Below are 16,981 nucleotides of genomic sequence, written 5' to 3'. Positions count from 1 at the left end.
GCTTAACCGACTGAGCCACCCAGGTGCCCCTATTTATCCTTTTATCAGCTGATGAGTGTTTGGGTTGTTTCTACTTTTTCACTATTACGAATAGTGTCGCTGTGAACATTTGTGTACAAGTTTTTGTACAGACATGTTTTCCATTCTCTTGTACATATACTTAGCAGTGGAAATGCTGGGCCACGTGGCAGCTATATGTTCAACTTTTAAACTGTTTTCCCCCAATGTACAAGGGTCCCAGCTTTTCCATATCCTTGAGAACACTTGTTATTGGCCATCTTTTTTTATGGTAGCCAATCTAGTAGATGTGAAGGGCTACTAGTTTTTTCTCTGTCATTCTTCATAGTCTAAGTTTTTGGAACTTCTAAAATATATTTATTGAAGCTCTTTAATCTATTCTTGTCACTTAAATACTGTTTCAGTTAAAAAAACATCTTTGTTGGGGCACCTGGGTGGCTCAGTTGGTTAAGCGGCCGACTTTGGCTCAGGTCATGATCTCGTGGTTCATGAGTTCGAGCCCTGTGTCAGGCTCTGTGTTGACAGCTCAGCCCCTGGAGCCTGCTTCAGAGTCTGTGTCTCTCTTGCTCTCTGCCCCTCCCCCACTCACTCTCTCTCTCTCTCTCTCTCTTTCTCTCAAAAATAAATAAATGTTAAAAAATTTTTAAAAACATCTTTGTTTTATGGTGGCTGATTTCCTCATTATTAACTTTCTATTGGCTGATACAGTCGTGAACTGTGTCTAATCTAGAATTTGTCCTGTATAATTAGTTTTTTTTCCCCAATATGCTCATTTACTGCTAACACCTTTTAATTTCATAATTTCTTGATCTCCTTTTTATGGCTGGCCTTCCTGCTTTTATTTCTTTGAAAATCTCAAAATACCTGTTTTGAACTTTCTTTTCAGATGGTCTTACTACTTGCATTTCATCACGAGTGAAGTTGTTGTATTTGTTGGCTTTCTTAAAGTTATTTTCTTTACATATTTTAGAATTTTATAGTGCTACTCATAGCAAGTAGGATTGTTTCTCTCTCTCTCTCTTTCCCCATTCTTACTTATTTACCAGTTTGGGTTCAGAAATAGAATTTACATGGGAGGTTTGGGGACATTTCCCCATAATGCAGTTAATCATGTTGCCAACTTAGTAGCTAAGCTGGCAGAGGGCTTTGCCCAGATACTGGTTCTTTAACTGTATCTACTTACTCCTGTCACCCTAGGAAGTCAGAGTCCTGGTTAGCATTTTTGACTTCTTTTAGCCTTTTTCAATCAACGGGCAAGACCTGCCCTCATCTGAGGTCCTTGGCAATCGACCTGGCTCTCATACATTGCCATTTGGTCCCAGTTATTATGAAAAAGTCAAATAGGAGGCTGCCCCCACCACACTCAAGGCTCAGAACCTGGGAACCTACCATTTTCACTCCCGCTTAGCATAGTTTGTTTATATTTTGCCTAAACTACCTGTAGGTTCATCTTTTTCTGAGCATAGTTATGTCTTTTAAACTAAAACAATTTACACATATTTGCTGTGAGTTTAGACAGGAGGATGGACTCACAGTGCTGTTTTATTGAATGCCAATGGCAAACAAAACAGAGATAGTTTCCACTTTCCCACTTGTTGAGACAGAATTCAGTCACACAAATTAATAGTTATAAAATGAAACATGTGCCCGTGAAGGGAAAAATAAACCAAGCAATCAAACAATCAAAAAGAGTGTTTTGTGAGAGCTATAAGGAAAGACCCTGACTAGCCTGGGGACCCTGAGCAGGGAGAAGTGAAGAAGGGGACTCTTGGAAGTCATTGGTCACAGGATAAATCAGCCATCGATTTTCTAGTGCAATTGATTCATAATGCTTGATTGACCTAAAGTGAAATGTTTTGTTTTAGTGGCTTTTAAATTCTGATACAATTCTATAAAAGTTATTTTTTTTTCTAGCATATCTTCTTAGACCCTGTGTAGCAAGGATCCAGTCATATAAAATTTAGTTTTGATTTCATTTGAAGATTTTCAGGTACAGAAGGTGCTCAGCCAGGCCAATCTCCTTAAGCTGCTTCAAGGTGAATGTCAGGCTTTAGAGACTCCATCATATCAACCCATTTCCTCCTTCAGCTTATTTTGTGAGATTATTGTGCTCAAAGGAGTTTCCGTGTGATGTATCCCAACTCTCAAATGCTTCCACATTGTTTCGTGCCTTATTTTACAAAGTGATTTCACATTAAAGTCTACCATCAGGAGACAGACTTGATTCTTCCTTGGAGTTATGTCTCATGGAGAACACAATTGTGTGATTCCTAGAGTTGTGAGAAAGTTAAATTCCAAAGCTTTTCCAGAGACTTGTACTTCGAGGCATTACATTTACAACTTACGATACACATGATGAAAAGCTTGCACTTCTTAGTTACATAATTCCATATGTATAGAAAAAGGATTATTTAATATAATCTGCCAAAAAATTACCTATAAATCAGTTAAGAAAAAGACAAACAACCAAACAGATAAAGGGGCACATGTATATTGTAAATGGGGATACTAATTGGTATGGTATTTTTGGAAGTTATGTGCCAATAACCATAAACTATGAAATATACATGTCTTTTGAGTAATCCCGGAATAGTCGGAATGTACTGGATTGGCGGGAAAGGCAGTCTCACGAGTGGTCTGCGTAAGAAAGAGCCTTGAGCCTGAAGCCACACCGCCCGTTGGAGGTTTATCACCTCCTGTGGGACTATCTCCCCTTATTTCCTGCTCAGTGAGTGCTCCTCTATCTCGAAGTTGGTGTGTGTGACATGACACCTGGCCAACCCCACCGCCACATGTGTCCTCTGCGGGGAGGGGACAGCGTTCCATCCACTGCCACAGGAGAGGAAAGCAGGCGGGCCAATTGCCCTATGTTGGCCATGGATGAGACCTGCTGGTCATCGGGGGACCGACGCCCACTATTGAAGCTCATCTGGCCCTGTCTCTTCTCTATGTGAGTAAAACATCCGTCACCCCAATGCTTAATTGCATTGTGTTTTCCTTGGTGACTCTGATACCAAGATGCCATGTGCAGAAGTGTTTAGTCTTCCGCTCGGGTTGCGCGGTACTTTGCTTGACAACTACTACTCCTCTTACTGCTACTGCTACACGCACACGCACACACGCTTTTTATATAGGATAGGGTATGTTGTACATATATATTTATGAGGATGCTTACTGCAGCATTGTTGGTAATATAAAAAAAATGGCCAGTGGAGTTGGTTTTAAAAAAAAGCAAAGCAGGGGGGCACCTGGGTGGCTCAGTTGGTTGAGCGTCATACTTTGGCTCATGATCTCGCGGTTTGTGAGTTCAAGGCCCAGTTGGGCTCGCTGCAGTCCCTCCCTCGCTTATGCTCTCTCAAGAATAAATTAAAACATTAAAAAAAAAAAAAAAAAAGCAAAGCATCCATGTTACACAGTAACCATGCAGTAGTTGAAGAGTATCAGGCAGACTTACATGCTAATGTCGAGATATTGCCAAGATACATTAGTGAAAAAAAAAAAAGGTGGCAGGATAAAATGTACAGAATTATTTTATTCATGTTAACGACAAAAATAAAACTGTACGTGTCCACGCAAGCACGTATGTCGTCATTATGAAAAAAATATATATATTTAGGATAAACACCAAACTTTTAGTGGTGGTTACTTCTGTGGAAGTCATGGGAGATGACAGACAAATTTAACTTTAACACTGTATAGTTCGGCATTTGTTTGAATTTTCTTATGAAGGACAAGCATGGCACTTAAAACTCTCTGAAATTACCTTCTTTGGTGTTTAGTGTTTCACTCTACACATTAGACCATAAGTTTGAGAATGCACAGAATTGGGTGGAATTTTGTTTTCTGTAGCCCCAGGACCTAGAATCACACATGGCCTGTAGCACATGCTCCATAAATATTGGTGCAGTGAATAACATAAGCATTGAAAAGGGAAGAAGGGGCTGGCCACGTAAGGTCTGCCCACTCCCAATTCACCTAAGCTCCTGCCCTACCAGCCAAGTCTTTAACAAGAGCTCAATGTCCCATCACCTCAGTGTTGATTTCAAGCTGTGTGACCTCCTCATGGCCCCTCCTCTTTTCTTAGCCCCACTTTACTATCCCTAGAAGATCTAGCCTTCTACTCAACTGACAACTTGAAGGAAGAATTCTAGAAGGTTGGTTCTTCCAGTTCATGTCTGCAACTCCCCAGCTTTCCCATTTCTTTTCTAGATTGGCTTTAAAATGAGGGCAGGCATGGTGGCAGCAGGCGGAGGCCCACGGAACGGAGAGAGAGAGAGAGAGAGAAGAAGCAGATGCCCGGTGGCCAAGGGAAGATGGTGCCTGTCTGCAAGGCCTGGGATGAAGTGGTGCCTTGAAACAACCCCATCAGTAAAGCCTGTGAATCCCACTAAAAATGGTCTGTCCCTCTTCCCTTGCTGAGGATGGTCTTGTCCGCTGCCAGTTATACTGATCCCAGGGAGCCTACAGGGAGACCCAGCACACTAAAAGACAACCAGTTGGGATAAGGCTGCTTGACCGAACATCCTACCTGAATGTTCTAAATGTAAAACAACATGGCGGGAACAACATAAAGCATATCCAGTATTTGCTAGCAATGCCATTGAGTCAGCCGGCCACCAGGGTCATAGACAGGCTTATATATGTTATAAAAGGGAGATAAAAATGACTCTTGAGAGTATTTTATCATTTAAAAAACTCATTCATTTATTTCATGGTTTTTAGACCATTCAGCACAGAGCAGAAAATAGTTCAGATGTGTAACTTGAAAAATACATTTGAGAAGCAAAAGAGTAACTAAGGATACCCAAATGGTCAATAAGCCTATAAAATGATGCTTGAACTATCAACAATAGCCAAAGTATGGAAACAGCCCAAATGCCCATCGATGGATGAATGGATAAAGAAGATGTGGTGTATATACATACAATGGAGTATTACTGGACGATTGAAAAGAATGAAATTTTGCCATTTGCAACGACGTGGATGGAACTGGAGGGTATTGTGTTAAGCGAAATTAGTCAGAGAAAGACAAATGTCATATGACTTCACTCATAGAAGGACTTTAAGAGACAAAACAGATGAACGTAAGGGAAGGAAAGCTAAAATAATATAAAAACAGGGACGGGGACAAAACAGAAGAGTCTCATAAGTATGGAGAACAAACTGAGGGTTACGGGAGGGGTTGTGGGAGGGGGGATGGGCTAAATGGGGAAGGGGCACTAAGGAATCTACTCCTGAAATCATCGTTGCACTATATGCTAACTAATTTGGGTGTAAATTAAAAAAAATAAATAAATAAAATAAAACAGGTTAAAAAAAATGACGCTTGATCTCACCAGGAACTAAAGAAATGTAAATTAAAACAGAATGGTGAAAATTAAATAAGGCTCATGATATGTAAGTATTGGTAGAATATAAACTGTGGCCAGGAGCCCAAATTAGCACAAACTCTTTAAAAGTTGCCTGGCATTATAAGGCGCCTGGGTGCCTCAGTTGGTTAATCATCCGACTCTTGAATTTGGCTCAGGTCATGATCTCACAGGTCATGAGATGGAACCCCGCATAGGAGCCTGCTTGGGATTCTTTCTCTCTCTCTTTGTCCCTCCCTCGCTTGCACTCTTTCTCTCTCAAAATAAATTTTTAAAAAACTTAAAAAAAATACGTTTAAAAAATCTGCTTGGCATAAACTGTCATTGAACATATCATACCCTACCATCCGGCAAATCTACCCCTAGTGATATGCCCAAGACAATGTGTTACAATGTTACACATGTGTTACAAGTTGTGAGAGACACAGAATGCTTATAGCCACAGTATCCCCAAAAGCCCCAAACTGGAAACAGCCCAAGCTTCCATCAGTAGTAGAATGGACCTTGCAGCATTTCCATACAATGGAATACTATATGGCAATAAACATAATAGACCACAGCTGTCTGCAACAGCATGGAAAATTCTCATAAACGTAATGTTGAACCACATTGTTACAAAGAACAAAATCTGTTTTCTTTTTATAGAAAAATCTAAAAATAAGCAAGTTACTTTATGGTTATAGAAGTCATGAGGGTAGTTACGTTTGGGGAAAAGGAAAGAGCTATTTATTTGGAGGGCAAGGGAGTGGGTGCTGAGGATGTTCTATTTCTTGACCTGGATGCTGGTTCATGGGTATGTTTCCTTTCCAGCAATTCAGTGAGATGTGCACTTGTGACACGTGGACTTCTCTGCAGACATGTTATACTTGATTAAAAAAAAAAAAAAAAACGCGAACAGAAAAAGTATCAGCACGTGACATGGATGGGTATACTTACATGATTGCCAAGCTCCCTTCTCTGCTGAGACAGGCATTCCTGGTCAATAATAGCACGGGTTTTTTTTGTTGTTGTTTTTTGTTTTTGTTTTTGTTTTCCACTTTCGAAGCAATGGGTGAGCATTACAAGTTCAGGTGTTTGGTGTAGGAAGTGATTAAGAATATCTCTTTGGGGCGCCTGGGTGGCGCAGTCGGTTAAGCGTCCGACTTCTGCCAGGTCACGATCTCGCGGTCCGGGAGTTCGAGCCCCGCGTCAGGCTCTGGGCTGATGGCTCAGAGCCTGGAGCCTGTGTCCGATTCTGTGTCTCCCTCTCTCTCTGCCCCTCCCCCGTTCATGCTCTGTCTCTCTCTGTCCCAAAAATAAATAAACGTTGAAAAAAAAAAAAAAAAAAAAAGAATATCTCTTCATTGCATGTTTATCACCAAACCTGAAAGTTTATACAACTTTTTCTCCCCACCCCCAGCTAAACCGGGATACTTTGACGGCTGCAAAATGACGACAGATACAGGTGACAGATATGACTGAGGTAACTGGCACATTTTTCCCTCAGGAGGGAGGAAACTTGAGGCCGACAGGGAGGTTGAAACACGTCAGCTTACCTTGCCGCTTACCTGCTCTCAACCTTGAATTATTTCTGGTCGTGTCAACACCCCAAGCCTAAAGACCTCCTAAGTCTTGTTCCTCCTCCCAGTTGGGGGCACTGCAGCCACTTTTGGCGCAGTCTGGAATGCCCTTCCATCACATTCATATAGCTGGCTTTATTATTAGTTGAATGGATGAATTGGTTCCCGTGGGGGTGCTTAAGCACCCCTCCAGAAACAAAGCCCACAGATATTCGCGGTGGTCGAAGTCTCAAGGCATTCAAAGCTGTATGCCCCTTTCCATCTTCTAAGAAGAAACCTTCGTGGCTCGAGGCTCAGAATCGTCATGCCTTTTATTTTTGGAGAACTTCCTCGTTACACGGGTTTTACATGTTTGCAGTGGAACACTGAGAAAGCGAAGAAGATGATTAAGGGCTCTGCAATCCTTCCTGCCTCAGGAGACACGAAGCCCGGGAGAGAAAACACTCTGGTTGGGTGTTCTCAGGCTCTGGCCAGACTTCCAGAAGCTCAGGGACAGTATCTCAACCCTGGGAGGCCCAGGAGCCAGAGCACGTAGGCCTGGAGAATCCTGGTCCCTGAGAGGCCCCGGGGTGAGAGAGCATCTAGGCCTGGAGAGGCCTGGTCCCTGAGAGGTCCCGGGTGAGAGAGCATCTAGGCCTGGAGAGGCCTGGTCCCTGAGAGGCCCCGGGGTGAGAGAGCATCTAGGCCTGGAGAGGCCTGGTCCCTGAGAGGCCCCGGGTGAGAGAGCATCTAGGCCTGGAGAGGCCTGGTCCCTGAGAGGTCCCGGGTGAGAGAGCATCTAGGCCTGGAGAGGCCTGGTCCCTGAGAGGTCCCGGGTGAGAGAGCATCTAGGCCTGGAGAGGCCTGGTCCCTGAGAGGCCCCGGGGTGAGAGAGCATCTAGGCCTGGAGAGGCCTGGTCCCTGAGAGGCCCCGGGTGAGAGAGCATCTAGGCCTGGAGAGGCCTGGTCCCTGAGAGGTCCCGGGTGAGAGAGCATCTAGGCCTGGAGAGGCCTGGTCCCTGAGAGGTCCCGGGTGAGAGAGCATCTAGGCCTGGAGAGGCCTGGTCCCTGAGAGGCCCCGGGGTGAGAGAGCATCTAGGCCTGGAGAGGCCTGGTCCCTGAGAGGCCCAGGGTGACGGGGCACCTCATTCCCCACCGTCCCAGGACGAGGCGTTGCGGGTCAGAAGCCCAACAGCCCCTTGCGAGCACCGGAAGTTACGACAACCACCTAATGAGGACAGTGTGGCAGCAAGAGCTTCAGGCCCCACGGCTAGCTGGGATTTGCCCCCCGGGCAGCCTGGCCGGGGTTTCTACACAGAGTCCGCAGAGCTATCGACTCTCGGAAGGAACCCAGGCCAGGACTAGGCCTGAGGTGGAACTGGGGTGGCCTGAGCCCCAGGACGGAGGTGAGGGGGCCCAGAGAGAGCGCTCGGGAAGGTACAGGTGGAGCCGCGGCGCCCTCTGCAGGGAGTGCGCGCCTCTGCACCCAGGGCTCGCTGGTTTTCCCCAGGCCCCCAGCTCAGCAGCCCCTTGGGGCTCCGGGCGCATCCAGCCCCCCTGCCCCGAAGCCCTCGCCCTAGGCTGGTTGTAACCCTCGTCCCTCCCGTGTTTATGGATCCCCGAATGCCTGTGCTGAGGGCTTCAGTCACAGCCCCGTTGTCGGCGTTTGAAACGGCACCCCAGGCTGACTCAGGGAAAAAGGCTCCTTGGAAGTAGGACATTCTAGGAAATCAAAGCCTTTCAGAGTTCAACGTGCAAAATTCTAATGATGGATTTCGGACCGCAGGCCAGGCACGCGGGAGCTCTGTGGGGACCCAGGAAGAACCCGTACGGCACCCCTCGAGCCCCCTTTCCCGGACGACCGCGATACTGGCTGCGAAGCTGGACTTCAGTTGACCTTTTACGCAGTTATAAAAAGCAGCCGGACGGAAGGAGCCCTCGTGGCTGGCCATCTTTTCCGCTTTCTTCTTTTCCCGTTTCCCGGTCCTTCTTCCCTGTTCTCTCCCTCCATGCACATTTGGGGCGCATCTTCTGGGTTCCACATTTTCCCCCAGGCGTGAGGCGGGGGAGGACATATAGGAATGAGTGACATTGTCCCACCCCAGACATTGCTGGACCTATAGCAAGGTGATAGGTGGCAAAAGGTGACAGGTCTGTTGACTACCCCGAGGGTTTTGGCCTGGTCTATCTACACGGCTACCCTAAAATAGAAAAGAAAGGGCTACTACATAAAGAACTGTGCTTGATTTGAAAAAAAAAAAATAGTGTATTGCTTTGATCATGAAAATTGTGTTCTTTTCTCAAACCCTATTGGATGAGATGTGTATTACACATATTCTTATAAGGTAATGATTATGTTACGATCTTATGGTGGGCGGGGGTGGGGGGGAGGGCATTTTACTCTTGCCATCTCTAGGGTGTAGGCTGATTTTCTCTTTCCAGGGTTTGGGAATCCTTTGCTCTTGGGGAGAGAATTAAAAACTTGGGTTATTACCACGACGATCTGGGTTTCAGGTTTCTTTGGAAAAGTCTGGCAACGTGGGGTTGGCATTTCCCAGGGAAACAATTGTCTAAAGCTGAACGGAGACCTGATATCTCTGATGTGTTATAACCTCATCACTCCTTTTTGCTCATGTCCCTGGTTTCCAAGGGCCAGCTTCTGTCTATCCCCTTCTTCCTGATCTGCTCCAAACACTTACGTTACTTCCATTTCTAGTTCGAAAGGGAGAGGGCTCTCACCTGGAAGCAAAAGTTAGTTTGCCAGGGATCGGGAATATAGGCGATGGTGTGGCTCTGAGAGTGGTGTTGACCTGGGACCCCTTGCGCGGATCAGAAGTCTTCTCATAGTGTATGGCCGAGGGGATGTCCCAGGGACCCCAGCAGGGCTGGACTCCGGGACAGAACTCCCAGGACAGCGGGGCTGCCTCTCCAGAAGGGAGCACACAGGCTTGCAAGGTGGTGGACTGCAGGGCAGAGACTCTTTCTCTCCTTTTCTGAGTTGCTAAACTCTGAATTTGGGGGGAGGAGCACAAAGGAGAGAGTGGGTGAGGGTCCTGGAGAAAGGTCTTAGTGGATGGGAGTTTAGCTACAGGTAGTTTCAACTAGAAAGAAGGAAGGAATGTTACATATGTTCTTATGTTTATTGTTGCATGTTGTCCCCAATGGTTTAATTGATATGAAATGGCCATAAGCTTCTTGTGGGATAACCTGCCTTCTCAAATGTCTGTAATACCTTTTCAAATGATCTGGTCCCCAAATCCCTTGTCCATTTGTCAGATATTGGAGAACACAGTCTGGGTTGTGGTGTCAGAGTATACAATAGTGAGAAAGATACAGTCCCAAGTTCTTCCAGTTGTTGGTAGTGACCTGAGCGAGGGACAGGGAGCTGGAAGGCAAAGGCTATTGCCTGGGAGCAAGAAATTTGGGATCTTAATTCTACTTGTGTCCTTCAACTGCTGGGTGACCTTGGTTCAACTATTTAGCCAGAGGGCTTCATCTGCGTTTGTGAAATGGGACCAAATTATCTTTCATTTCTTATTAACTTCTAAAATACTTTGCTGAAGAAAACGGACATACACATCTGGATATCAGTGCAGATTTCCTTATATATGAGGGCATAGCTAGTTTCTTTATTAGGTTTTGGTTTTTCTTCCTGTATCTGATTTCCAGAAACGAAGAGTGGAAATACATTGTATTTTGCCCCGTGTGTCTACTCATCTAAGATTTTCCATGTAAGGAACGAAACGAAAAATGGCTTGGCCGCGTCAGCGGTTGGAAGAAGAGGCCAGTGGTGAGTCTGTCAAAAGCAGATGGCCTCAGTGTCTTCAACTTTAGGATTTACCGTGGAGCCCGGAAGGCGAATGAGAACCTTGGGGAAGAAGAAACTTACAAGAATGTCATGCAGTCGGGGTAATGGGTTTATTGTACCTATTTACAAGTAAGCATTTACTGGTATTTTTGTCAAGAGTGAAGGACACAGGAACACCAACCATTTTAGCATGAACACGACACAGCTGCAATAGACCAATACTGAGCATCAACACGGTCGAGAGAACACGGCGCCCGAAGCGAGCGCTTGCAGGTTGTGTAGTTAGTTACCCAGACAATAACGGCCACTGTACCATGCAAGCAGTGCGCGATAATAACACACGATTGACCGGGGGACAGAGGGAGGCCTGCTGGGGCCTGGGGTCATCGGCCGGGAAGGGGGTCAGAATCTCGTAAATCCTCTGTATCTCTTCTCCACGTCGGGAACTTCTTTGGAGTAGCTTTCGCCTTCTTCGTCGGAGGGCAGAGAGTCGGCAAAGCGCTTGAGGAAGCCCCCGTACCTTTTCTGGTAGTCCATCCACCACTCGGGCCGACCGACTCTTCTCATGAAGCCCCCGTACCGCTTCTGCAGCATCTTGGCTTCTTGCGCCAGTTGGGGGCTGCCCTTCAAGGCTCTCATGAAGCCCCCGTGGCTCTCGCTCCCGTCTTCATCATCACCGCCCTCTCGGTGGCGGCCGCCGTCTCGGGTCTCCCCAGGCCCCAGCAGCTGATTCAGCAGGTCCGAGGAACTGGCCAGGGCGTCCTCCTCCTGCTCGGCGTCCTTCTTCATGAAGCCCCCGTATCTCTTGGCCAGGATCTCCCCCGCGGGGGCCTCTTCTTCCGGCTCCTGCGGATACAGCTCATCCATTTTCTTCATGAAGCCTCCATACCTTTTCATGAAGCCCCCGTACTTTTTGGCTAGCGCGTGGCTCTCCTCGGGGCTGCTCTCTCTGAGGGCGCTGGTGCCATCTTGAGGAATCTCCAGCTGGGTCAGCTTCAGGAGCTCCTTGCAGGTTTCCCAGGTCTTGAGAGAGGGCAGTTTCCCTTCACATTCCAGGGTGCAAGCCTGGGAAAGGAATCCCATTTAGTGATACAAAGAGGCTTTTCTGGTTTCATTAGGTAAACGGTTTTTCTGTGTGCGTGTGTGTGTGTGTGTGTGCGCGCGCGCGTGTGGAGTGTGCTTTCCTATGGAAACTCTTCTATGACAACGTGATTTCCGATTTCTCATTACAGCTTTTCAATATTCTGAACAGGCACATCAAAGGGAAATGGAATCACTGTGGGTAATTAACTGAGTCAAATTAGAATTTGTCTTTGAATTTGGACAGACTGTAGCTACCACGCCATTTCAGTATTGTAAAAGACTTTTTTCCACCCAATTTTAACCTCGACTGGCTGCCTGCACAATCTAATTTCACTGAGTAACCTTCCACTGTTGATTGCATTTTGTTCGAGCTTTTTCTAACCAAAAGGGAGAAACTTCTCTTTACCTAATTAGGGATATCATCCCCAGATTCCTTTTATCTTCTTGTCTTACAGATAAGGTCAATATTAATAATATTAGGTTGTTTACTTTCTTGTGTTACTATTCTACCTGGAATGGCATTTAGTATTCCTGCAAACATTTTCATTCTTGAAAGAAAAACAGCAATTTCAGAATAAGTTGCAGGAGAAAGACATTCTAAAACTCAGTGTAAGTCTATGAATTACTTGGATGATGACATATTGAGTTGCTGCATGTTTTATTTTTTGCCCCCTTCGTTGATTAAAACAGATTTAATCATCTTGAACAGAATCTTTCTTATGATGAGGTCTGATATGCAACTGTGCATATGCAAATATTCACACATTATTCATGTTTCTTAACAGTTACCAATGTACAGAAAAGTTTCCCCTCCCAATGGAAATCATATTATTTGATAAAATGGGAATGAGAAGTGATCTGTATATAATTCCTTCTTTTTATTATGTAATAAATTTTAATCAGCATAAGATTTAGACTATGTGTTCTAACAATCTTAAGATTCTCTTCTATCCAGTAGACCACTTGGGTATAATAAAAAGAGAAGTAATATTGCACGACCATTTATAAAGTCTATATAATAGTTCTGGGCGTTTCAGGGCTTTTGATAGCTGCCTCAAGTCTACTTATGGAACCCAGGTTACAGACCCTTGATTTAGTAAAACCAGGCCCAGTCTTGGTATTTAAAATATATTGGTATATTAATTTGTATAAAACACACACATGTTACTTGCACAATGCAAGAAAGTATTTTCTTAGTGCAACAAAATTCCTTAGGGTTCTTTAACCAGCTCCTAATAATTAAACTTTGTGTCTAAGAAAAGTAAAGAGATGCTTTATAAACCCCTCCAGATGATGCAATTAAAATGATCCTGTGTTACTCTGGACATCTGAGCAAGAAACAAAAACACCACTAAAAACATAAGCTGTTCAGGGGTCAATACCATTTCCATCCGAAAATGAAATATCAACGATCTCTTTGCCAAAAATTACCATTGAACATTTTGTATACTGTCACCAAAAGGCTTTTCAATGTTGAGATTCTTTCAACAAGAAATGATGACAACCAGAAAACAAACAAAACAAAAACAAAAACAAAACACACACACTCATGCTAAAAGAAGTGATGTTAATTTATAAGTTCCAATATATGTCTATTCATCTGGACAACAACCCTGGCATGCCTGCTTAGCTGTGCACCCATCACTGAACAAAACACAAGTGACTTTCACGTGGTAGAGGCTCCATGTTTGTTAGGTTGATTCTACATAGTTTTTGGTCAGGCAACCTCATTTCTCATAGGTCTTCTGCATCTGAGCTAAAATTCCAGAACTGCCGTAATATCAACAACACAGTCATTAACAGAGTCTTTTGTCACAGAGAAACTAACAACCCTACGTGTTGTTGGCAAACCAATCAGCCAAGGCAAAACCCATCAGCCAAACAAATCAGAACGACAAAGGCTAGATGAAGGGGATTGTTGCCCCTATTGGAGATGCAACATTTTATCAGAGTTTAAATATAAAGCCCTACTATGTGTCTTCTCTTTCAGGCCATGCAAGTACCTGTGCATATTGAATGAAGGGGACCAGGTACTTCAATTGAAACAAACCAACGTTTAACCTGAAACGTACACTTTGGGTTTTCTGGAATCCTTTCCTTAATTTTCATCCCTATTTTATTCGTCTACATCACAACATTTCTTCAAAGGCTGAGATGGGGAACTTGACTCTTTGGATTAATACGTTATTTTCTACTGAGCCTTTTAAGTCATCACGGAATTTCAACAAATTGAGAAGACAGTGCAAAGGGATCCCTGGAGGAGCCAGTTAAAATGAAGCTTCCTGGGTCCCCAATTCAGAGATTCTGATTCAGTAGAGCACCTAGGCTGATTTACCAGCACAGGGACTATGATTAGAATGAGTGGGGGTTCTTTGTTCTCAGCTTCTCTCCTCCCCTTCCCCCCAGCTTCTGTCCTGTAGTTATCTTTGCATTGTTGTCACCTCTTTGGACACCTTTCCTGTGCCTTTTTCATAGCAAATTAAATTGTTGTCTTAGTGGGTATGACAAAAGTACATTCAAGGGAAGACAGAAGTTGAATTCCAGGGTCACTTGCCTGTAAGATGTGCTGATCTGTTTCTCCCCCTTCCATTGCACCCCCCTTCCTCTCCCTTCCTCCCGATCCCAACCCTTTCCTCTCTCCTATCCACAGGTGAGGGTAAGGGCTTGAGGGACCTGAAGTGGAAAGTGCTGGAGAAATGAAATCCAAAGAAAGACAACGAAATGTCACTAATGAAAAATGACATTATTTGCAAGAAGGATGGGAGGATGGGTTATGTGCAAGGGGACCTTCGTGGGATATGTTGGGAACTGGGGTGACCGAACATCGTCTTTGGGACAGGTGGGGTGACCACCAAATGCTCTCCAAGATGCTGAAGGGCGCGTATCCCGGGGCTCCCGCATCCCCAGGGGTAAAACGAACTTGGTTTGTGGGGAGACGCTGCCTCTTTTATCCGTCCCTAGAGGGTCGCGGGTCCCGAAGCTGAGAGCTAGAGCGGGACTTTGGTAGGCGTTCAGGGAACGGTCGGACACCTGCGTCACCGCGGAGATCGGCGCCGCGGCGGCGGGACCGAGTGTGACCGGGGGATGCGTCCTGTCTGCGGACAGGCTCGGCGCTCCGCCCTCCCGCCCGCCCGCCTCGGTAACTCACCAAGGGGTTGATGTCGGTGGGGCGCGCCAGGCGGTAGCTGCACGTCGCGCAGTCCTGGCTGCATTCCGCCCTCACGGTCGCCAGGAGCCCGGGGCCGAGCGCCAGCAGCCAAGTGCAGAGTGTCAGGAACCGCGCCATGGGCTGCGGGGAGAAAGGGACGCGAACTCGGAGCGCGCCCGGAGCAGAGCGCGACCTTCGGAGGGACCCGTCGCCGGGACAGTCCCAGCCGGCGGCTGTCGAGCCGGAGCTCCCAGGGATGCGCCTTCCTGGGCCCCCCTCCCGCCTGGCCGACGCCGCTTTTGGAGGCCCAGGGGGCAGATGGCCCCGCGGTCTCCAGGTGGGCACTGGCACTGGCCCCCCCGAGCCCGCGGATGCCCGGGGCTCTCTTTCTGGGCTCCCACAGCCTAAGGAGGATTCTGGAGAGAACACCACCTGCGAAGACCAAATGCAAGAGAACGGGAGCCTTGGGGCGGGGTGGGGCGTTGGGGGGGGGGGGAGACGACATTCACCCGGGTCACAAACAGGCACCCGAAGAAAGTTGGGGCGCCCCATGCAATGAAGGAAAACGCCGATTCGAACCGAGCGGGCGGACGGTCGCAAACGCACGCAGCAAAGGCGCGGTTTGGACAAGTTCACTCACGTTGACGCCGTTCGGATGGCGCAGGCTGGTCGGCGACATCGGGTCCCAAGCGCTGCTCTAGAAGGGAGAGAACAAGGCAGGTGTGAGGCGGGCGGGGATCGGGGCCGAGCGGCCGGGGGCGCGGGCAGACGCAGGTCTCACCGTCGCGGTCCTCGGCGTCGCCGCGGGGCCGCGGGCTGGACTGCAGGGCTCGGTGCGGCTGCCTCGCCTGGCCTGACTGTCCCGGGGCTGGTGGCGGCTGGAGTCACTTTATAATTAGCCCCCAAGCCAAGGAGGCGAGCGCGCCCCAATCGCCGGCGGGCTGCAGCTGACGCAGGCCCTACGCCAGTCCCGCGCCGACGCCCTCGTGGGAGGGGTCCGTCCCGGCCCCAGCACGCGGGCCCGGGGGCGGGGGCGGGGGGCGCAGGGTGGCTCAGCTCGCGGCTGGGTGACACATCGAGGCAGTCAGGGCTTGTGGAGAGAGAGTGGGATGACATCAAGTCCCCCCCCGGGTGAGGTCACTGAAATCGCACGCCCTGGGGGTGCGGGCTCCACGGAGAGAGCCGAGGGGGAGGCGTCAGGAGGGGCAGGTGGGCAGACTTAGATTTCTGGAATGTGCTGGAGACCCTCCGAGCGAGTGAACCTGCCCTTTCTCCGCCTCCCCCTGGGGCGCTGGATGGTCGCGGTGGGTGCCCGCGGCACGGCCGTCCCGAATGTCATTTATGCACCTGTCTGTACCCACCTCCCCCACTGGATTCTCAGGTTCCTGCCTCAGCGTCTAACCGCGTCCGGCGCATCGTCGGAGGTGCTCAGGAAAGGGTTAAAGTACAGAAAGATGGAAACTTATCGGGAATCTTAAAAATCCCCGGACAGCTTTCCCCTTTCGCGTTAGTGGGACCCTTGCCCAAACGTGGACTGGAACAGCGTTCCTCTAGGGACAACACGCCGCGCGGCAGCGGCGGGAGGGGACCCGTCTTTACCCAGCTCCCTAGCCAGGCTTCCCAGTCGGGGACACGCTGCCTCTAGCGCTGTGCCCAGGGTGTCCTGGGGGGTTTGATGAGTGACAGGGGGGTGCAGGGCGGGTGTGATGCTAGCGTGCCAGGACTGGCGAGGGAGAGACGAGCGACGCGGTACCCCGGGCGCCTGGGGCTTGGGGGCGCACCTCCTCTGCTCAGGGAGAGGGCCAGGAGCCGGCGGTGGGGTCTGGGGCTGCGGGTTGAGGCTCTCACTCCGCCACTTTCTAGTTCTGCGGAACATTGCCAAGAAGCAAGTTATGTGTCTTATGTAAGGCCTCACTTTCCTCGTTTGGCGAATAGGAACCAGAGGGAATGTGCCGTTCGTAAGGTTCCGGAGAGGCGCAAATGAAATAATGGGCGAAAGCATTGATTTAGCCTTGTG

At 47.8% G+C, this 16,981-nt stretch overlaps 1 protein-coding gene across 1 annotated transcript; it reads right to left on the bottom strand.

Annotated features, from left to right (window-relative positions):
- Positions 1–10,824: 10,824 nt before the first annotated feature.
- Positions 10,825–15,905, bottom strand: PENK (proenkephalin). The gene is made up of 4 exons (XM_045455186.1): positions 15,746–15,905; positions 15,605–15,661; positions 14,965–15,105; positions 10,825–11,798 (listed from the first exon to the last, which is right to left on the bottom strand). The coding sequence occupies exons 2-4, from the start codon at positions 15,641–15,643 to the stop codon at positions 11,136–11,138; spliced, it is 843 nt and encodes a 280-aa protein (XP_045311142.1). The 5' UTR covers positions 15,644–15,661; positions 15,746–15,905; the 3' UTR covers positions 10,825–11,135.
- Positions 15,906–16,981: the final 1,076 nt, after the last annotated feature.

The sequence above is a fragment of the Leopardus geoffroyi genome, chromosome C3 (genome assembly GCF_018350155.1).
Source record: "Leopardus geoffroyi isolate Oge1 chromosome C3, O.geoffroyi_Oge1_pat1.0, whole genome shotgun sequence".
NCBI lineage: Eukaryota > Metazoa > Chordata > Mammalia > Carnivora > Felidae > Leopardus > Leopardus geoffroyi.
This window is presented reverse-complemented; position numbering and strand designations above follow the sequence as displayed.